The 22,821-nt window shown below is 38.6% G+C and overlaps 1 protein-coding gene across 3 annotated transcripts; it reads right to left on the reverse strand.

Annotated features, from left to right (window-relative positions):
• Nucleotides 1-5: 5 nt before the first annotated feature.
• On the reverse strand, nt 6-21,063 carry LOC118448449 (uncharacterized). Of its 3 annotated transcripts, none has more exons than XM_035881720.2 (4): nt 20,830-21,063; nt 4,734-5,129; nt 1,820-1,963; nt 6-1,742 (listed from the first exon to the last, which is right to left on the reverse strand). In XM_035881720.2, exons 2-4 carry the CDS (start codon nt 5,126-5,128, stop codon nt 488-490), a joined length of 1,794 nt encoding a protein of 597 aa, XP_035737613.1. In that variant the 5' UTR covers nt 5,129; nt 20,830-21,063; the 3' UTR covers nt 6-487. The 3 variants fall into 3 exon arrangements, with proteins under 3 accessions (XP_035737613.1, XP_035737612.1, XP_035737611.1); XM_035881719.2 differs by lacking the exon at nt 20,830-21,063 and adding an exon at nt 5,418-6,333 and having other exon boundaries at nt 7-1,742; nt 4,734-5,288; XM_035881718.2 differs by lacking the exon at nt 20,830-21,063 and having other exon boundaries at nt 7-1,742; nt 4,734-6,333.
• Between the last annotated feature and the right edge of the window lie 1,758 nt (nt 21,064-22,821).

The following is a 22,821-nucleotide window of genomic DNA, read 5'->3' on the forward strand; positions in this document are numbered from 1 at the left end:
GAACGCGCTTTCCGAATTGGGAAATTACGTTTCCCTTTTAGAAATATTCAGGTGGACCGACCGCTTGTACGAACATCCGTACAGATATAATAATATTTTTATATGTATATATATTTTTTCTATTTACATATATTACATATGTATGTCCTTTTAATATAAAACATCGTAATAGTGTATCGACATTTGATTTTGAATTGTACAGAAAATCTTATTGATATTATGCACACACAATTAATAGCGCATAGACGCCGGATTATACGGTGAAAATTGTCAATACTTAATTTTTATATAGTATCGTAATATTATAATTTGAGACAAAGTACATTTTTCGTCTACCAAAATTGTCTTTCGATATTGATCAATTGCAAATGGATTAACACTTGGGAATACACATACATATATACGTTGCAATTTGATGGGCCTATTAAGGCAGAAATTAAGATAAGTCTTTTGATATTTTTTGTAAAAATTTCCTTTAGATACACCATTACTTGTTGACTGTTAGGTCCAATGGAAGATCTTGTTCTATTTCGGTGATATTCTCATTTTTGACTCTAAGATCTTGCCCGCAGGTATTGGTATTGTCGATGATATTGCTCCACATATTTTGCAAACCATATTGCAGATCCACCGAACCAAGAAGATGTCGAAAGAGAGGATTCTGCGATTTGAGAATAAGATCCGAAAGTATTTTGGTTTTTTCTAAAATATTGTCGTTGTTATGAACGCAACATTTGTGATGGCAGCAGCACTCCACCATGTCTTTTTTGATCTCCTCCTTCGTTACCTTTTGCTCGATCACTTCCATCTTAACGTCTTCGGCCCGCTTTATCACAGAGTTTCTTATAGTATCGCAACCGACGATTGAATTGCTCTCCTTCTTGCAGGGTGCACTGTTCACGATGGAATCGATATTTCTATAATCAACGGTACTTATTTTACTTTGACATTCGATGGTTTCTTCGGCTTTGATCGGTGTCGATTGCATTCCGATTCTTATTGGCAATGCGTCTGGAACGTGTCCTGGACTGGTACGAGGGGACATCACGGATCCCTTTATAATCGTATTACCAGCCGTATTTCCGTAGATCGGATTCACTTGAATTCTATCCGGTATTATGTAACTGTCGTCATAAATCTTGGAATAAATTTTTACTTCCTGTCCGTATGAATTTTGCACCAATTCCTGTTCCTTCCGTTGATCTTGCAAATTGTACATATTGTTCCATTCGACAAAATTTTTCTGCTCCTCGAAGCTATTGCTCGCCTTTGGGCTCGAGCAAGAGGTGTTGCTGCTTTCGATACTGGAGTCTTTCTTGTCAGACTCGGAATGGGTGGTACTGCTTTGTTTTTCAGGTGACGTAGCGTCGAATCTCGTTTTATCCTGTAAACTATTTTCATCGAAATTCTTCTCCTGCACTTTATCATTGTTGTTCACGTAGTGCCTGTAAGTTTTCACATGCTTTCTCAGGGACGAAGGATCCGTGTACCTTTTCGGACATCCCGGGACTTTACAACAGTACGGTTTATCAACGGCATGGGTTCTGGTATGTTTGAATCTGTCCGAGGAATTAGAATAGGCCTTATTGCAACCTTCGACAGGACATACGTACGGTCGTTCACCAGTATGGGATCTAGCATGAATCTTTAGGTTCTCCGCCCTGCTGAAGCTCTTGTCGCATTGGAAACAATGATGTGGCTTCTCGTTCGTATGCGTACGGACGTGGACCAACATCTTGTACCTGATCAGAAAGAATAAACAATGATATTTTCTTCCTTAATGGCCAATTAATTCGCAGTTGGAAAAAAATTTCCTTACCTGGCATTAAATCCACGTTCACCTCTCGCACATCCTTCCCATCCGCAGTAAAACAATCCTCGAGCACCAGGCGCTGCATGCAGTCTCGCGACATGTCCAGCAAGCTGTTCCAATGACGTAAACCATCTGCCACAATTTTGCCATCTGTAAGAAAAATCCCATCTTTGTTGCCCATTATTTCCTAACATATGGATTTATATATCTTTTATCTATTCTTATGCGATATCATACGATTATTTTCTCTGAATGAATGAGTAATCTTACTTTCACGAGCTCGACTTATCAATGACTCGACCTTTTAAAGACACAATTTTGCAAGAATAGAAACACGCATTTGTTTCGATCGTAATTACATATATATATATATATATATATATATATATATATATATATATATATATATATATATATATATATAACTCGCGTCTCCGAGGAAGCAAAAGTCGAAATCATTATGCATCATTTGTATTTCTTTGCGCCTTAACAAAGTATGTGTATATATAAGGACGACACCGGGATGATCGGATGTAATATAAATACGCATAGATTGGGCTTGGATGTACGTACGTCGAAATTATCGTCGTACGATTTGCGTCATAAATATCCGCCACGAATCGTACGGACAATTGATATCAATTCCGACCACTTTGCGATTGGCGTCATTTGACACTAGTTTATCTGTTGGTCGTCCTAAGTTTTTATCTCTTTTTCTCTCGCAGTCCACTGACTTCGTATTCCGTTAATCGGATACATGCAGCAGGGGGTCGTAGATCAAGATGCCTTCAAGGAAAATATTCTTACGTTGGCGATCGAGAGAAGAAGAAGATGGATTAGGATTTTTGTGTGTTACTAGTAAAGAATTCTTTGAAATCGATATGTTGAACGATTCTCTTTACAAGTTGGAACGATTCCACCCTCCCTCTCAGAACGATCTCTCTTATGAGAGATATCCTCTGACTTGATCGAATCGTCATTGACGCAAATCCATCTGTATCTTTTAATTTACAATAGAGCGATAGCATCTCTGTTCCCGACGATAAGACTTTGAAGTTTTTACGTAATGGTCCGCGTGCCAGGTACGGCGGAAAAACTTTCCTTCGATAGAAATTTACGTAAGTTCATCCTATTTCAAAATCTTTTATCGATGGCAGATAGATTCGCTGAAATTTCATAGATAGCATTAAATGCATCCATGTGCATTTAAAAAGATTATTTTTAAAGAATATTCTTTCCTTTTATTATTTTTAAATGATCATAGGATTTTACGTTTTGCTTTTATTCGTACGTTAAATCATAAAGAAATATGTACATAAGTCAGACGTCACACGTTCATGCTGCTAATCATTTTCATTATTCTATCAAGAGAGCATCATCCATTTTTTCACGCTGACGTAAGATCTTTCACGATATTTTTCTAAGTTGTACGAATATTGATTAATGAAAATAATAATTAAAATGAAATAATAATCGCGAAATTAATTCATATTGAAATGATGATACAAGTTTTTTCCCTTGATACTTGCCGCGTTTTTCTAGAATTTTCCCTAATATATTCATTAGAAATTATTTTATACGAACGTATTTTCCAACGTATTGAATGCGATCGTGAAATTTGAAGAAAAAAAAAATTCGAAACTTGCTAAGTATCGTTCTGTTTTCCTTTTCTTTTAATTCTTTCACCTTGTGTTCGTATTTACACATGAAAACAAAACTCGTCTAGACAAAACGTTTTGCTTTCCAAGTTTTACAGTCATCGAACTCGGAGACTAGGAGTGAGAATCTTTTCAAATCTGCTTAGAATATACTCCGAGGGATCTTTGATATCATCCAACTCTGAAGATACAGTAAACTAGTTGCAACCGGAATATGACGCGTCGCACATGTATATTTTATACATGGACACGTGCGTATGTGCGCTAGAGTTACGAGTGAGATAAATGAAAATGTCGTTTCGAAAGCAAGAGAGAGAGAGAGAGAGAGAGAGAGAGAGAGAGAGAGAGAGAGAGAGAGAGAGCAGGAACGACGGTTAGATAAAGAAGTTAAAATGTCCTCCTCATTTTTCAATAATATTCGAGTTGATATATCACGTACGTAGAACAATCGAACCATTTTTACTGATCGAAGAGCAACTTGCAAGAACGCGATATTTTTTTGTCAATCCTTTGGAAAGTGCAATAAACTCGATGTTTACAGATAAAACGCAAACTCACAGATGGCGCGAGAATATAACGTTTGTCATTCTGCCATTATCGTCATAAAGTGTGTGCGTAGAAGAAGGATAAGAGAGGTAAAAAGAGGCTTCTACCGAGATTAGAACATTTGTTTTTACGCGATAAGGGGTATGCATAATCTTTAAGCTACTTGAAAAGATGTGAAAAAAAAAAAAAACAGAAATGTCTTCAGATAATGTTTCGAAGAGAGAACGACTTATGAGAGGGGCGACTTTAGATAAAATGCTATCACCAAGTATCAGGAAATATTACGGAAAGCTAATAATTCTTTAATTCTTAAAGTCATTAAATTAAGCCGAGCGAATGTTTCGAATGTCTTCGGTATTTTTCTTGTTTTCTTTTTCCTTTTATTTCTAGCAACACCGATTTTTTGGAGTTATATTAGTAATTGCGTTTTATATATATGCTGAAGAAAGATAAATTCGGCAAGGAATAATTCGCATCTGTAATTCAACATATTGAATGATTTATCAATACGTCCTAACCTAAAAATTATAATATTGTATATTAGAGAAATTGTTTCAAGAGAAATTAATCGTATGAAAAATGTATATATATGTATATGTTATCGTTTAATCTACGATAACGTGTCATCGTCTTATTCGTTAATTTCGCTATAAAAAGAAATATTTCATAGGCAATTTCATTGAGGTATAGATAATGAGCATTGATAATGTTCTCACCTGCATTTGAGTTGGGCATTTTCACCCCTCCGAACGGAACCTAGCTCGAGACTGGAACTGGAAGCGTCGGAGTCGCTGTGAGCAGGACTCGGCGGTCCTCCGTTTCCGAGTCCAGCGGGAGAGGATACACCGAGGCCGACCAGAGCGACGCTCGGAGAGTTTCCCAGTTCCTCCTCGGCCGGCATCCTTCGAGGCCAAACCGGAAGGTCTAGCGATCCTTGGCGTTGCTGTTGGAGCTGGTGATGATGTTGCTGGTGTTGCTGGTGTTGCTGGCCCAAGCCCCCGTAGTAGCTCGAGTTGGAGTAACCGGAAACCGGGTTGTAAAAACCCGGGATCGCTCCTAGCAGGGTGCCAGGATAACGAGCGGCACCGTAGGGACCAACGTGGCTTGGCATTCTGCCCGGAACGTAAACGATCATTTTTTTCTTTTTTTTTCCCTTTCCCCCTTTTCCCCTTTGCTGCCTTTTAAAGAAGAACCTCGTCGGGTCTACCAAAGACGTGCAGATTTCGGTTTTAATTGCTGCTTCGATCGAAGATCTCTTTCGGATGCTTGTCCTTCGGTAAAAAATCCAACTTAGTATTCCTCTTTCTCTTTCTTTTTCCTAACTTTAATTCCGATCCAACTAAGGGCAAAAACCTGAGCTAGCTTTAATGTACAAGATTTAATCCTAAATGAGATGGTACCTGGAAAGTAAGTACCAGCCTGCAATCCTTTCCTCTTTTCGTTTCAAGACAAATTACGAAGCATTCTCCTTCGACGAGCTAATAGATCGATATTATTCCTCGTTCCTTCGAAAAATTTGTCTCGAATCTACGCCAAGGGAATTGCTTGCTTATGTCCTACGGTCTAATCGTCGAGGAAGTCGTATACTTCCATCGAACGCGAAGATTACAAGACTTTCCAGGTCTTGTTGATTATCGAGAACCCTTGAATCCTGTATCCTTGATTTCTGAGCTGACCGTAGGAACGCAAAGTCGTTGCCGGCATAAAATACATAAAACACACGCACTCGCCACTCTTTCTCAGCCCTTCGCAACCCCCTTTTTTTAGCACTTAGTCCGAGTCCGTATCGTCAGATGTATTTGAACCGGTTCGACTTGAGTATACGGTAGCTCAGGAATTGTTTGCTGTATTCGATCGAGAACATAACGATGCTGGAGGCTGACGGTCGATCGGTTAGACGTGGCCGTGGCACTCGCGCGAATATTCTCGTCTCGTTAATAAGCGAATATATTCGACGATATTTTCGACCGATTGATGATATTTCGACCTATACACGTGATTCCTCTTTTATCTCGCTTTTCGTTTAATTAAATAAGATTATAAAGATATTCGATCGGGTTCACCGAATCCAATCGGTGCTAAAACAGCGAGACTTTCATCTTTTTATTTTCACTATTTATATTTGATCGTTATTCTCTTGTCTTTCTTCGTCCGAGAAAACGACTGAGACGTTTAAATACAATCGTTCGATATCTTGCAGCTCTTATCGCACATATTTTTTCATTCGATCGAGCGTACGTAGAAACGGAGCGATCCTTTTATGAAAATAATTTTAACGCGTCGTATACGGAGAATGTATGAAAACTGATGCCATCGGAGAACCGAAGAAGCTTTATATATCGGCTAGCTATCGTCTTTGACGCCCCCACTTTCTGCCTCGCTCCCTCGGCGACGAACGATAACACAGGCTCGCTTGAGAAAAGAAAGAGACAGCTGGTATCGTGAACTCATAGACGTCTCGGCTGAGACGAGACGGTGTCCGACGCCTCGCATGGACGAGACCGATCGTGCCGATCTTTCATTAGAGGTCGATCCAAATTCGATCGTCTTGAAGAAACTTGCTGATGAATGAGAATGACCTAAGATAGACCGTTCTCGTTGAATTTTTTTCTCGGATCGAGATTATGATCCTAAACACTTATCGTCTCCTAACAAATATCTTCTATCAACAGAGAACAATTGTTATTTTCTTTAGCTCGAGCAAAACGATTTTATCGAAATTTCGAATGGAGTCATACCGCCGTTAATCCGTGATACACTTGAAACCCTGATAGCTTTAATTGGGACAAGGGGGAAAACTGATTTTGACAAATCAGTTTTCTCTGAAGTGCGAGGTGTCTATCGATAGGATAAGAACGAATAGAACGACGAGCACATAAATTTTAACTTATATGTAATTGAACTTATCATTATTATCATTGAGTTGTTATTTTTAGAACAGAACAACGATATCATTGCGATTAGTATGTAAGAGTAGCAGTAGGACCGGTTCGACGGGTCCATGCGATAAATCGGTCCGACGTGTGTTTGGAAAGACGTTACGAGAGTAGATCGAGGTTACGACCTCTTGGAGGCTCTCGAGGTCCTATGTTCTACGGAGTTTTGCCTGGAAGCAAGTAATAATGGTAATTTATAAATCAGTCTGTAGGGATTCGCGATGCTCCTGGGAGGATCGACGTCTCGATTGCTCCCAGCAATTATAAATAAAGGTTTTTTCTGAGAAAAGGAGATGTTACGTTCACTCTCTCTCTCTCTCTCTCTCTCTCATCTCCCACACGGTATCACGATCCATCACAAATTTCTTTGCATCCCTACTCTTCCCTTTTCTTTCCATCCTTCCTTCTTCAACGTCCCAATGATATGAGCGAACGAGAGAGAGAGAGAGAGAGAGAAGGAGCAAAGTTCTGTTTGTTGCTCGTCCGCTATCATTCCGTTGTACTTTTGTATTCATACGATAACGAATACGTTTTACGAAGATCGACGATATCTTGAAAAGGAGCACGCAATTTGCCCTACGGCTTTGTCCCTGAGACAGAGTCTCGATCTTCAAGGCCTCGCATTTTCGTATTTTATTCAGGAAGACGAAAATCGAAAAACCTTCGGGAAAACTCGAACGTGTTCGTTTTATTTTATTTTTATCTCATTTCTTCTTATCGCTTCGTGAAAAAGAAAAGCAAGTTTTATAGCAAATTAATTCATTTTTGAAAGAAAAAGTCTACGCCAAGCTGCAATTCTCGATATTAACTTACGCAAAGAAGAGTAAATATTGGAAATGAGATTTTGCTCGTTATTCTTCATCAATTTTAGAATATATTTATAAAGGATGAGAAAAGAGCAAAGGTCACGCAAAGAATTTTGAAAATTCGCACGATCTCGACCTCTCATGTATTCTATCGAATTTTATCGCTATCGATTTCTCTCTATTCGAGGAAAAATTCATAAAAGAGAATCATTACGTAATACGATTCGTATTATTTACGAACCATTAGCCGCAAGAATGCGTTAGAGATCTTTCGAAATTTTGTCGACGAGATTGATATCACAACTGGAGAATCGTCTTATCTATATCGGATCTATTTTTTGTGTTATATTTTGTTTTCATAAATGTCAATTTATTTAGAAACATGATAATCCTCATTTTTATCGCGAAAGAAAAAATATTCATTCGATGATCGATCTGTCTCGATTCAAATACGATCGTATCGATATATTGTGATATCGACACCGGCGTTTATCGATATTAATTTCTCTGAATAAGGAAGAAAGATAGAAAAAATAAAATAACAGTGTGCATCAATTGATTCACTTTGCCTCTCAGTAAAGAGAACGAAAGTTATTTGTATCTGAAGTGGTCCAAGAACAGTGTCCTTGAAATTATTCACTTGCTTCGAAGGCACACGAAGCTGTCGCGTGACACATTGCTTCTCGGCTTCGTAAAAGTCAACAAACAGTGATCGGTCGTCCATTCGAACGTTACGACTGTTAGGTACAAACGTCTATGTTCGATCGTGAGTAAGACTACGTTAATTGGAAGAGAGAGAGAGAGAGAGAGAGAGAAATAGAGAAATAGATAGTTGTGCTGGAAGACATTTGAAGACGTCAAAGATGCGCGACGACCATTCCAGTTACCTCCCATTCGATCTTCTCCATCGAAATTCTTTTCTAAGTTCGCACGACGTCTGCTCGATCAAAATATAATTAGCTGTCTTTCTTTCTCTAATAATTCTGTTTATCTTTTTATTAGACGAGTTAACATAGCAGAATAATTTGGTCACAAGATAATTATTTTTCTTTTCAAACGTCGAAATACTTAATAATAAATTTCTTTTTATACTTATTTTATGTACATCATGATGTATATATTTTTATTCGGTTATCAGGGACAAATGATGGAACAATTTTTCTTTTTTCTAATAGTAAGAGTAATATTTGTAAAATCTTTAATATCTAATCATATTGAGATTCAAATAAGGTCTTTTGGTAATAAATATGTGGAATTCCTTCGTAAAATGATGGAGAAAAGATGAATAAGAATGAAAAATCTTTCCTACGTAATGCACTTTGCTCGATAGATTATTTCTAGATCAGCGAATCGAGCAGATCGAAAGAGAAGGAAACCACAGTAACGTACAATATATGTATATTTTTCATAGATAACAACGTATATTTTTTTTGTACATACGTATGTTGTTCGTATTTGTTTTACGTCTGTGACATACTTTGCATAAATCGCAGCTATCTTACATACGTATGCAAACACGCACACAGAAATACATACTATATATAATCATATATATTTATATATATATATATATATATACATATAAAATATATATGTTTATTATATAATATATATATATACGTGTACATATGTATTATAATGTGTACAGAAGTACACTCTTATGGAGAAATTTATCGATCAAATCTTTATACTTTCGAATTAATCGAGCGAGATCGAACGATATCACAGACAAAAATATCGTACTTTTACGACTTCTTATTCGGAGTGCTAACGAGTAAGCGACAATCTAATCTCGTTGACTCGTTCGTTCGTTCGTTCGTTCGTTCGTTCGATCTACCAACGCAACGTGGTAAACAAGGCGGAACGACAGGTAATCAAGATACACCTGTTGCTATCATTCTCAGTGATTCTCAAGTTTTCTAGTAAAATTTTATTGAATTCATTAAGGAATTATATCGTTTAATTGTTGTTAATGATATTTAAAGGTTTTGCCATTTGTAATCGAACGTCATGATGGTAACGCCCTCGGCGAAGCCGTGGCGAATTCAAGACCGTTAAGAGCATAAAAAAGAAAAAGATGTTTACGCACGAGAAGAGAGAATGTTTGTCAGAAGCACCGCGATCATTTTTCGAAAAGAATATATCATGGAGTTATCGCTATAACACTTCGATAACACCATCGGGGGGGTCGTCTTGCATTAGCCCAAATGAGATAACTGGGTAAACATGAATTTAACGACCTCCGTTTTCTCTTCTTTTTTTTTTTTTTTTCTTTTTATTTCTTTTCTTCTTCTTCGAAATTATCATATGATTTCTACATCTGTAATTCGTCGTTATCCTGAATGCTTATAAGAATTATTCGAATTATGTAACAAAGTGGATAACCTTTTTTTCTTTCCTTTTTTTTGTATCACTCAAGATTATAACTACATGCGAAAACACGCTCGTTAAATTCGAAGAATGAAAATCGAGTCACAATTATCCATGAGTAGTTGGCTGTCGAATGGAAAAAAAAAAAAAAAAAAAATAAAAAGAAAAGAAAAGAAAAAAAGACAAAAGTAGAAGAGAGAAGGGGTGAGATTTTTTTACGACGACACGGCAGATGCCAGACGACAGATAGACGTTAATAAATGGAGGATGGCTCGAGGAACGCGAACGCCTTTGTCTCTAGATCTGAACTTGGGATATGATCTGGAGACATGATGCGTGTAACCCTGCCTTTCCCGTAAACGATCGTATCTTTACGATCTCGATTTAAAAGATGAAAAAAAAGTAACAAAAGAATAAAAAACGATTAAGAATCTCTTTCGCGAACCTTATGGACCCCTCTCACTAACTAATTCGATTTTTCATAATCGATCGTAAAATCATTCCCGTGATAGATTTTATCTCACATTGGTGCCCATAGTAATAAAGGGATGATTAAAAAATACTAATTAAAGATGTGAGCCACGAAAAGATGTTCATTATTTATCTGGGTTCAGTAAAAAAGTGAGTGTACCCCCAACGTCTTTACCTGAACGTATTAATGAATATGGTACACCGTTTCTACCTTCTCTCTCTCTCTCTCTCTCTCTCTCTCTCTCTCTCTCGTTCTTTTCTTTAGATTCTCTCCTCTCTCCGGTTCCCACCCTTCATCTCGCATGACACCCCACGGACCGAACTGCCGTTGTCGGCGTTCTTTGATCTCGAGGATCGCGGCGAACAGGTAGAAGAGAGTCCAAGGAAAGGATACAAAGAAACAGAGAGGAAGAGAAAGAGAGAGAGAGGGAGAGGGAGAGAAGAGTAGTAGAAGGTGGAAAAAGATAGAGAGCGTGGGAGAAGGAGATCCTACAAAGCAACAGCCAATTGGATGGCTTGCTCGGGCTCTAAACTCGAGAAAATATGTTCGGAGTTTTTAGATTGAGATCTGACAGAGATAGCGCCATATTCTTTCTCTTTTTTTCTCTCACTCATTCTTTTGCTTTCTCTCTTCTAGAAGTTTTACTTCTCTTCTCTTCCACCATCTTTAGATCGTTCATTTAGATTTGATTCCAGTATTCTGTGATATCCCTTCGTAACTTGTCGAGAATTTTTTGACTGAACAGAGAGAGAGAGAGAGAGAGAGAGAGAGAGAGAGAGAGAGAGAGAGAAGATTCTTGGTGTTTCGGTAGCTCTTATACCTTTTATAGCTTATCTATTGACACTGAGAGGAACGACTTGGAAAAAGATGAAATTTTTTTGGTAAACCATGGTAAGACTTTCAACTACTAGCAACATCTCTTGTAATATTAGTACTTTGATAGAAATATATAACACTTGTTGTCAAATAACGTAATTCCGAGTTTTTATTTTGTTGATTAAAATGAACTTAGATGATTTTAAATCAACTAGAAAGTATTTATAAATTGAAACAAGCTTGAATTATATTTCATACGGAAAATTGTTCTAAATTTATTTTGAAATTAAAATACGATAATATTAAAGATAATTAGAAAATAAGCATATGTTGCTTCTAGTTATCGATAACAATGGACGACTTATCGAGTTTCCATCGCAAAACAATTTTTTATTCTTATTTCAAGCAAATCATCGTGATGCTTGTTCTGTTCTCAAATACCGCGTCGAAGGAAAATTGAGATCTCGAAACCGCACGGTTGAAGTTCTTTTCATTGATGTCGTACAAGAGAAAAGAAATATATAGATCGCGTGGCACTTAGCATGTGGTTCTCATTATAAAAATACCCTGAGAAAAGGGTTGTACACGTAAGATCCTTCTTTCTCCTTTCCCTCCACTCTTTTCTCTCTACTCGTTCTCGTACACGCAGCGGGGGTTGAAATTCCCGCGCTCGCTGCCGTCCTCAGTGTACTTTTTATTTGGTTGCACCGTTGGTGGTCTAACGACGAGTGTCTGCTCTTTTTTTTCCCCCTTCTTTCTCCTCTCTTCTCAAGATCTTTGAATCTACTAGAAAGCTGCGATTTCGAATTTCGAGTGTCGTGAGAATGAACGTTTCCGTACTTTGTCAACTTTATGTTCTTTCTTTTTGACGATTGGAGATTTAAGAAAGCGTCGCTTTTGTTCCAAGATCTATCGACATGAACTTCCATTTGGAACAACCGATTGTGCTGACTAGGTAAAATTAATTCTTCGCTACCGATCTTCAAGAACATGCATCAGCAGCAACGGCTAACAGCCTTAGGCCTATCGATGATGCACGCAACGTCTCGTGAGACTCGATGATTCTTCTTACTTACTTACTTCATCGTTCGGACATCATCGATACATTTTAAAGCTCCACTTTATTTGCATGGATCGTAAATGAGTCATGTAAATATATTTTCCTATGCATAATTAATTATCTCTATTTATATATGTATATCTTTATATATGCATTAGTCAAGTATTATCAGGATTGAAATGATGAAAACCATAAGTATAGAAACGAACGAACTGAAATCGAACGATCTTAGGATTTAATTGATCGTCTTTAAGGAACGACCTGAATGACTACATATGATAGTCCGAAGACGTTATTTTCTTTAAAACTATAGCCTGATTAATTGCATTTAGCCTCGAATATTAATGCCATAATGGCGTAACTCCTTCGCCATCGTACATATATACCTAAATATTATACATTTCTACTTTCTTTCTTACTATTTTCTACGTTCCTGTATTTCTATCTATGTATACGCGCGCGCGTGTGTGTGTGTGTGTGTGTGTGTGTGTGACGCGTATTAAGAACGGGACAGAGGATGGCTACCGGTCGCAGCAGGAGAGCACGGCGGGGGTCCTCTACCTCTGTGCCGCTCGAACCTTGCTACCGAGAAAGAAGTGAACTTTCGTCTCTCTAATCTTCTTTCTCTCTCTCTCTCTCTCTCTTCCTTTTCTTCTCCTTCTTCATCTTCTTCTTCTTCTTCTTCTCCTTCTTTCCTCCTTCGTCTTATCCTCCCTCATCTCCAATCCTTCTTTCCTCCTTCTCTTAAGACCTTTCCCGCGTCGGCGGACAGTACGCCGCTACCGTCTGCTGATTCGTCGATCCGCTGCGGTCACGTGACCAGTTTATAAGCAGCGTGCCGCGCATGCCGCATCACTCTCACGACGCGCCTTGTCCCGACGGACGTACTTCCTTTTTTTATCCTCTTTTTCTTCTCCTTCTTTTTTTTTTTTTCTTTTTACAAAAGTTTAATAGTTATTTTAATTTTTCTTTTTTTTTTTTATCCCGTAGCAATTCTTCTTCCATTAAGTTTGTACATTTTCTGTAAATAAAAGTTTTCACGCTTACCTGTTCTTTTTATAAATCGCAGAGATTCTTATTTTATTAAATCTCTTTATATCAACGTTTTATAAATGTTTGCAAGCAAAAGTGTATGTAAACATCGATACCATTTATTATTATTGACATTTTAGTAGATCGATCGTTTGGAATATGTAAAAGAAAATCATTATTATACTTTTTTGATGCTTTGTTCCTTCGATAGGTGTTAACTTGCTCACATTAACTCTTATTGCTACATTAACTGAAAATATTGCTAAAGATAATCAACGAAATGATCCAGTATAATTATTGTAATTTTCAGGCATCCTTAACGCAAACTTATTTTGTAATGCAAAGTAGCAAAGAATTCTCTTTTATAAACGCGCTTGTGTAACTTCGAACAACATGGGGAGAGAAGAGTAAGAGAGAAGAAGAGTAGAAAAGGGTGGACGAGAAAAGAAAAAGAAGAGAAGAGCCCCAAGACGGGAGGTTTTAATCTCTGATTCCGAAAATCAGCGTAATGTATTCCTCCCCGAGGGGTCCTCTTAGCTTAGAAGAAGAAGAAGAAGAAGAAGAAGAAGATGATGAGGAGGAGGAGGATGAGGTGAAGAAGAAGGAGTTGGTGGAGAAGAAGGAGGAGAAAGAAAAAGAAGAAAGGATAGGCTCACGCAACCTATAATTTCAACGCGAACGGACTAAGTCGTCGGTAATATGGGAACCCAACGTTCGTATGACGGCTCATTTCCATAATTCGTTCTTTAAGCATCATTTTTAATAGGCCCATGGCGCCGTAACTACGAGACTGAACTCTCTTCCAGCATGATGTGCTGATCTTGATGTCTCTTCGACGAGCAACAAATATCGTTCGAGAATCGATCGAGCTTCTGTTATATTTACCGCTTGCTTCAACGTTTAACAACTTCATCTCCATGGATATTCCTTCAAGTTTTCGTCATGCGAAATATATCAAAGATGGATCCTGAGTCACTCAGAAAGAGAAAAGTGTGGAATCTTCACCTTGGAAAGAATTTTAGCGAGATGAGTTTAGCCGACTATACGTGAGGTCAAAAATAAACAAGATCAATGCACGACCAACCCGATATTTTTCGTCTGTCTCGTCGTCAAACAAAGTATTTGGTATTCATTGGTTAGGTCTATGTATCCTTCGAAAAGCCAGAGCAGACTTTTGACCAACGTGTACCCACCCTTCGCACGTTTCCTTCCTTTCTGATAAAACGAATGCGACTTGCAATGCCGCTAAAGAAAATATTTGCGGACTTTTCCTCGTTGTTTGCTTGCCTTGCAACCTTCAGAAATGTCCAAAGTCTACTATACGAGGTATTTTCTATATACCTGTGGTATATTTGGGGGATGATACTATACTATATCTAGTGTTATTTTATAGAAAGAAAAAAAAAAAAAAAAAAGATAAAATTCATCTGAACATTTTCCGATATTTGCCTAGTCTATTAGTTATATTACTATCTATAGTTATATTACAATTGGATAATTTTTTTATTCGATCACTATATAAGATAAGACTTATAAGAAAGTTGAAACTCGATATTAGAAATGCTAAATTTCTATTCGAATTTCTTAAGAAAATATTTTTTTTTTCATTAAACGTATCTACTTAAGAAACAACCCCATACGTGCAAGAAAGTTTCGATTATCTATAAGAATGTTGAATTTGGAGTGGTCGAACAATCATTCGTCCATATGGGAGAACGAACGGCAGGGTGACCTTTCGAGGCAGCTCAACCCGCCTACGAAAACCGATAATTAATCACACATTTCACACCTTGGACTGGTCGCATGGAAGAAAGAAAACGTTCGAGCGGGAGCATAAAAAACTCCTCCGTTGCTTTCTAGTCCTGTTGAAGGAGAATCTCGGATGAATAGAAGCTGAAAGATGGAAAGAGAGAAGCTCGAAGGAGAAAAAGAAAGAGAGAGAGAGAGAGAGAGAGAGAGAGAGAGAGAGAGAGAGAGAGAGAGAGAGAGAGAGAAAGAGAGGGCAACACCCATGGAAGCACCGTTGAACTTTGGTGTCGGTGAAACGAATCGTTAAACTGCGCTGCATTGACAAATGATTCGAACGGAACGTTCGACCTCCCACATCGTTTCACCGCATTCTCTGAGGATTTTCTACAACCTACGTAACATCCTTTTCTTCTCCATCTTCCCTCTCTCTTTCTCTTTCTTTAGAACAACTTACATCGAGTTCTATAACGTTGAACCTATTAAAAACAGCTTTGTGATATCCAAGAGAGTTGTTGGCCCTTTGAAAATTAGCCTCGAAGAAGGGTGAGGAAGAAGGATCGTTGAATCTTTCGCGAAACGAAGAGGAAGTGGGAAAGTTAGGGAGACCTCGGGGGGTCCACCATGAAAGCGGTATCCCTTACGTAGTCTCTTGTTCTGAAGGCTCTGCTCATGGTGTTTGCACGTGGAAGAGAAAGAAGAGAGAAAAAAAAAAGGAAGGAAAGAAAAGAGAAAAAGAAATTGAGCTCCTTGACGCTTATACTGCTTCACGTGGGACGGGCATAGTACGACGTAAAGACACCATGGCATACCACACACAAGGCGACACCTCGACGCTCCACGTTGACCGAGGACTCTGGTAGGACCACACACGAAGGATCACCTCCCTTCTCCCCGTCTTTCTCTCCCTCCCCCTCTCTCTTTTTCAAATGACTCCCGCTCGCAACACATGTCCGTAGGGTCCTTTTTCTCCTTCTCTCTCTCTCTCTCTCTCTCTCTCTCTCTCTCTCTACTTTCCTTCTTTTTCACAAAAATAAAAAAAAAAAACCGAGCAAAGTCACTTAACCGTGCGGGCCATTAACCATACTCGAAAAGCAGCCTCAAAAACGCGATCCTCCGAGAACCTCGATACCCTCCTCATGAAATCAATCTCGAGATACCTATGTATCTTGTCATGCGTGCTCGAGTTACATTACATAGTTTATATAATAATACGTTCTATATGTCTCTCCCTCGATGGGCATCGATACTTCATTTTTGATATTCTCGTTTTGGATTAAATTTCCGTGAATTTTTCGAGAATATTTATACGTGAATATTTTTTATTTCAATATTTTTTTTCTTTTTCTTTTTTTTTCCATTTGATTTCACTTTCAATAAATCTCCAAACAATTACTATAAACCTTCGGAATATTATGAAACTGTCAAATCTTTGGAAACGATCGTAGGATATAATCTGATTTTTATAATTTCTGAAAAACGAGAAGGAGGAAAAAGAGTTTTGCGTGTTTACAAAGAATTGATCGTATGATATGACGAGAGATAGTTTAAAAGAGAAAAAGGGAGAATTTGGCAAAGATCCTCGATGGTGAAGGATTTATGCGGGTTGAAGGAGCTCTCGCTTGGTGGCTATGTTGCTGCCTGGCAGGGGGTTTCCCGCATTGTTGCTAATTGTACGTATCTTGGATGAAAACACAGTCCTGGTGGTCCATTGTCCTTCTCTAGACACTGGACTGACTGTCCACCATTGATGACGACGACAGAGAAAAAGATAACAGCAATGGAGACAACAACGAGACTCACCAGAGTCTCTTTTTGACCGAGGTTGACAAAGGGCTTCCTCCTCCTGATACCTCGGAATCTGTTTTTGCCGAAGAAAGAGAGGAAAAAGGTCGGCCAGCCAACCAAAACATTTCATTGTTCCGTTTATGGTCTGTTTTGGGTGCCCTTGCGACCCGTCGTGTAAACGCACCGAAGGTCACAGTCGAATCCATTTCCTCACTGGTCGTTTATTGCGAACGAAGTAGCAAAAAAATAACTATTTAAATGCAGGATGCATCGCGTGCAATCGAAATTCCATATCGTGGCTACCGTTGTCATGATCATTGAAACGAAGGAAATATGGTAAAAAACGAGATGCGTAATCTACCGATCTTGTTTGAATTGTTGATCGAATAATTTTAGCGATATGGTCGTGTAGAGATATCGTGGTCGACAGTATTTCTTTTGACATTCACTGAGAGCGATGTCCATCCATCCTATTAAACTTTTAAATGTATGATTTTATTTCCAATTGATATAGAACAATACTCGGACAATAAATTAAAACTTTGTCAACGTTACTAATGTCATATCATATGGAAAACACGAAATGGAGATTCGTAGTTAGGATTTACTTGGAGCATGCTTGTCAACGCTTTTGAATCCGTTGCTATCGTTCATGGAAAAGAAACCGTTAAAGCATCGTCACTCCGAGCACGACTTTCCTCGAGAGCGGGATTAACCTGTACTCGTGTTCTCCTCTGCATTCCCACGTGGGACGTCGAAGGATGCGGGCCGAAAATATGCAAATTTATATTGCGTATCCCGGGACGATTCCTCATTCTGCCCATTCGGGTGCTTTGCGAGAGACTCATGGGAGCCTGTTCCTGTCTTTTTATCTCTCCCTACTTTTCCTTACGGAGTCATTACCATACGTGACCATAAATGAAACCTGTCTCTTCGACTACCTAACAATGGTACAATCGTTCCTCTACAAAAGGGAGTGGGTCTTATACGTTCCTACGTGAGCATTCATATGCATCTTTTCGCATCTTTACTTTACGTTCAACCCCCACGTGTTGGTCCGTTATCCTACTCGTATCCATCAGAAGGAAGCAGGAGGACTCATAGCAACGGTCCTACCTCGGAATACCGGTTCCTCCTGTATCCTGATTCGGGACCTTTCGTCCTGTGAACATTCTCTCTCTCGCTCTCTTCTTCCTCAACGGTAAGTTCTATTGTTTAGAAAATATTGCGTTCAGCCCATGGAGGAATGACTTGGGGTACGTTGATCCAACGGTTGCTGAGCATAACTAGCTTCTACCAGACTTTCGTCTTTTACTTTGATTCGACCGGACTCCTCAAAATTCCCGTCCGGAACTGTTGGAAATATTCGTTGAATATATATGCATAGGTATCATTGTGATAGACGGTAAAAAAAAAAGTGGATGAGGTATGTTTCATCTTGAAAACACACCGGGCATTAGAGTAGATTCTAGTTGAATTGGACGTTGGACTATTACTTTCTAAACATCATTTTTAAGACCTTCATGAACCTAAGAAAACTTGAAAAGAAAAATCTTTTACTTGAAATTTTAATGGTTTTACATATTTATTGTCTGTTGAGAAGTCCATTGTACGAAAAAGATCTTTTATACTGTTTTATGGTATATGGAATTATCGAATTCCAAAGATATGATTTAAAGAGAGGAAAAATGTTGAATCATTATGAAGTATACTGATTTACCATTGTTAGCATCCTACTATATTTCTAGAATTCTGAATCGCATTTCTTATTTTCAATAATATTATCAATAAAAAAGAAGGATATAAGCGTGATTTTTGAATAAGAAAAAACAGGAAATGCTATTACACGTACATTGATATTATTATAGTAGTCTACGTAAGTTGGATGTCAAAGGTAGTCTCATTTTTTCCTAAGTTGAAATACGAAAGAAATCGTTTGGGTAAGGAAAAGGGGATGAAAGAACCTCCCACACATTCTAAAGCTATATAGAGCTATAGATTTTTGCGCAATCCTATTCGGTAAAACCTACGGGTCACATTGTTGTTAGATCACGAACCGTGGGACGGGATGAAACATTCTGAGGACTACTACTATTACTACTACTCGATTCGGTAAGCTTTCCTTCCCTTCCTGAGGGTACCTGACCTGAGATAATCCCATCCTGGGACCATTAGGGCATTATTCTCCATGAACGTTGCTCCCCCCCATGGACTTGGAAAATACCTCAGAGAAGATATATACGCGTATGCTGGTATATGTGTATATGGGGCCTTACAAGTACCCCATTTCTCTCTCTCTCTCTCTCTCTCTCTCTCTCTCTCCCCTCTCTTTCTCTTTATTCTTTTCTATATCCATCTTTTTCTTACTCATCGCCATAGCGGATCCGATGGTGTCAACGAAACTTTCTCACCCCCTAGTTTTCTCTCAACACGGGGGAAATACCATATCGTCCATGCTATTGCGTTTTACCTTGAAAAGTAACAACGAATCGGAACAAACATGATATATGGCGATTGTAGAAACGAAACCTTTTGTACAACTATGTGTATATATACCGTACGATGGAAAGTTCAGAATTTGTGAAAGATTCGAACTTTCGTTTAGATCCTTTTTAAAATGTTTACAATTTTGTAAACATAGTATATTACAATGCACGGTATCTTTATAATATTTTCTATATTTTTTATCGTATAGAAATAGATGGAAAATTTTACACACGTCGAACTATTTTATTCTATGCCTATTCGAAAAGATTCCAATCCCGACGTAGAAAAATTTGACTAATTAATTTTGTGCTTAACGAGTCGGATAGCTATCAAGAGAGGAAGAAATAATACGGTTCCACTTAACGCGACTCTCTACTTCGGCTTTACCACCGTCACTTTTGACCATGGCAGTTCTCCTTCCTCGTGCTTATCGCAAAGGGGGGTCGTGGTCGCTGTCGATCTTCGTTAATTAAGGCAAGGGCATTCCCTTCTTTGGATTTCGTATCTGATTCATGCCGAAGGACGAAGAATACTTTCGAATTAATCATTGAAATTAATTTTCAATCATAACATTTAAACATTATGTATTACTATTTATATCTTCGATCGAATTAAATATACGGGAGTCCTAAATTGCACGTCTTTGGTAAATTTTCTCAGAAACCTTTCTCGCAGGAACACGAGTTTAGAAAAAAAAAAAAAAAAAGAAAAAAAAAACAAATATAACTGGTCTCGATAGCTGTCGAAACCTTAGGCCAAGATCGATAGGTTCGGCTAAAGTTGTAGATCGCGATAAACCATGATATTTTTCGGCTTAATGGATCAAGGATAAAAGCAAAATAAAGGACACTAACGATGATGGTCGACGAATGACAGTTTCTTCGAGGAGCCCGATTTCACAGTGTTATTTCAAGTATATAGAGAGCGAAAGCGATTAGTCGAGGTTTTTTGGCCAATTGATCAAGACAAAGGACGCAAAATTGTCTTTCGATCGTCATCGATCTATTTCAAATTATCCATTAATTATTCGTTACCTCGAATATCTTGCCTCGTAGTATTTTAAAATACGATTTTTACATACTTTTTTGTTACGTTGTCAAGATCATGCGAGACACGCACGCACACACGTACGGACGAACACACAGAGCAAATCGATATCTCATCTCGGAAAGGTAAACACACTCGCGATACGAGGATAAATATTCGATAAATGCGAGAAAGGTTTCGTCAGTCTTCTTCTATGTCATCATGTTCTTAACGTAAGAAAAACGTAAATTTGAAAGAAAAAATTCGACTCACCAATAGCCGACCATTTGATCTTTGAATTTCTCACTGTTATTTATTTCTGCAAAACGAATCCTTCGACGAAATCCGTTGGAGTCTCTCGTTGTCACCTTCACAAAAAGCAAACGAAACTCTTCCCTCCCTTCCTCCTTTTCTGTCTTTTTTTTTATTTTCGCAAACCGAGGCGACAAAACGATTACAGCATCGTATTACTGAGAACTCGTACCGGTCACGATCGGTAATGGTATTCACCGTGTAGCGAAGCACGTGGTCGCTCTTTGATCCTCGAATGAAACTCTATGTATACATATATATATATATACATATATATATATACATATACATATACATATATACGTAATGTTTTTTCGATCGAGCCGATATTGTTTAGTGGTGCACATGAGCTGGTAAAAAAATCGGTATGAAAAGAGAACAAATTTATGGAAGATGATAGAAAAGGATATAGAAATAAAAGGAAGAAGAAGATGAAGAAAGATAAGGACAAAAAAATAGTAGAAAAGAAAAAGGAGACACGTTGTAACGTCGCCGATATCTCCAAATGGAAGTACCGGTATCCAAGGAAGCTCGGTTTGAACTGAGAGCACGAAGAGGACCCTCGCGAGTCCCTGCCTCGGGTGTGGGTTTTCGGTTCGTTTTTCCCTTTTTTTCCGTCTCTTTCTCTTTCTCTCTCACTCTCTTAGAAGCTCCCTCTCACTCAGTCCTTCCTCTTCCTTCTCCTCTTTTCTCTCTCTCTCTCTCTCTCTCTCTCTCTCTCTCTCTCTCTTTCTCTCTCTCTCTCTCTCTATCTCTATCTCTCTTTCCCTCTCAGGGCCGAGAAGAGCAGCGTTTGCGGTCGTGGGCCCCCGGGGCCTCTGGAGGCGGTCGCTCGGAGGAAGGAGTGGGGACCCCTAACCTAACTTAACCCGGACGAAACACCACGTGACACCCTCAACCCTTACCCCCACTCCAACGTGAGCGTAACTTTGGATCGGAAGGTGCTTGTGCGTGAGTGTGCTACCGACGAACTCGCTCTTATCCATTCAATGCGTAAATGTATGCGCGCGAATGTGTATATGTGTTCTGTAAAGGATCGTTGTTGATCATTAGATTTACTTTCGAAAGGATCGATGTAATAGAAATGGGTACCTATTGTTCATAAACATAAGCATTTAAAGACAAGGAGAAAAAGAAAGAGAAAGAAAGAGGAACAAAGAGGGAGAGAGAAAGAGAAAAAGATAGAGAATTATCTTTCGGTTACTTGCTTTTTCTGGTTTAATATATTTGTATGCGAGAGATAGGAAGCTCGCTCACGCATTCGGTCCTCGCCTTGAGGAAGGGATAAGAAAGCCTCGGGGACTCCCACAGGGCAACCTACACGATCGTGAAGGTACATCGTCGTCTTCCTGCATTCGAATGCACTTTCATTCTATGTATGTGAGAAAAAGAGAAAAAGAGTTGATCGTGAACGTATCTATGTATGAATGTATGCATGTATCCTTACACGGGTATGCATGTTTCTATATATATATATATGCATATATGTATGCATGTATGTATGAATGTGTTATAGAAGAACATAGGCGTGTTAAAAAGAGAGAGAAAGAAAAAAGGGAGAAAGAGAGAGAGAGAGAGAGAGAATCATCCTAATATACTCGGGAAGACGTAGGAAGGCCTGTTGTCGGTAGAGGCCCCCTGCTTCGAATGCGTTTCACTGCGATGCGTGCACCCTCGTATGCGTCAGCTCTCCTCCCGTGCACACCTACATACATGCATATATAGATATACATATATATATATATGTGTGTGTGTGTGGGTGTATATGTGTATTCCTCTATGTGTGTATGTGTGTGAGAGAGAAAGAGACGACGCGCGAGAAACTACGATATGCTCCGCGTAAGATCGCCTTGGCTTCCTTTAGATTTAAGGTAGCTAAGAGAGAGAGAGAGAGAGAGAAAAAAGAGAGAGAGAGAGAAAGAGAGAGAGAGAGAGAGAGAGAAGGAGTGTGGG

The sequence above is a fragment of the Vespa mandarinia genome, chromosome 5, assembly GCF_050613455.1.
Source record: "Vespa mandarinia isolate Hongniang chromosome 5, ASM5061345v1, whole genome shotgun sequence".
In the NCBI taxonomy this organism is placed as follows: Eukaryota; Metazoa; Arthropoda; class Insecta; order Hymenoptera; family Vespidae; genus Vespa; species Vespa mandarinia.

What these genes read in the sequence shown, in the direction of transcription:
- LOC118448449 (XM_035881719.2), bottom strand. Translation starts at nt 5,152, where the DNA reads ATGATCGTTTACGTTCCGGGCAGAATGCCAAGCCACGTTGGTCCCTAC. An exon ending in AATGCCCAACTCAAATGCAG is followed by an intron (nt 1,964 to 4,733) that starts GTGAGAACATTA and finishes TTTTTCTTACAG; the next exon opens with ATGGCAAAATTGTGGCAGAT. An exon ending in GAACGTGGATTTAATGCCAG is followed by an intron (nt 1,743 to 1,819) that starts GTAAGGAAATTT and finishes CTTTCTGATCAG; the next exon opens with GTACAAGATGTTGGTCCACG.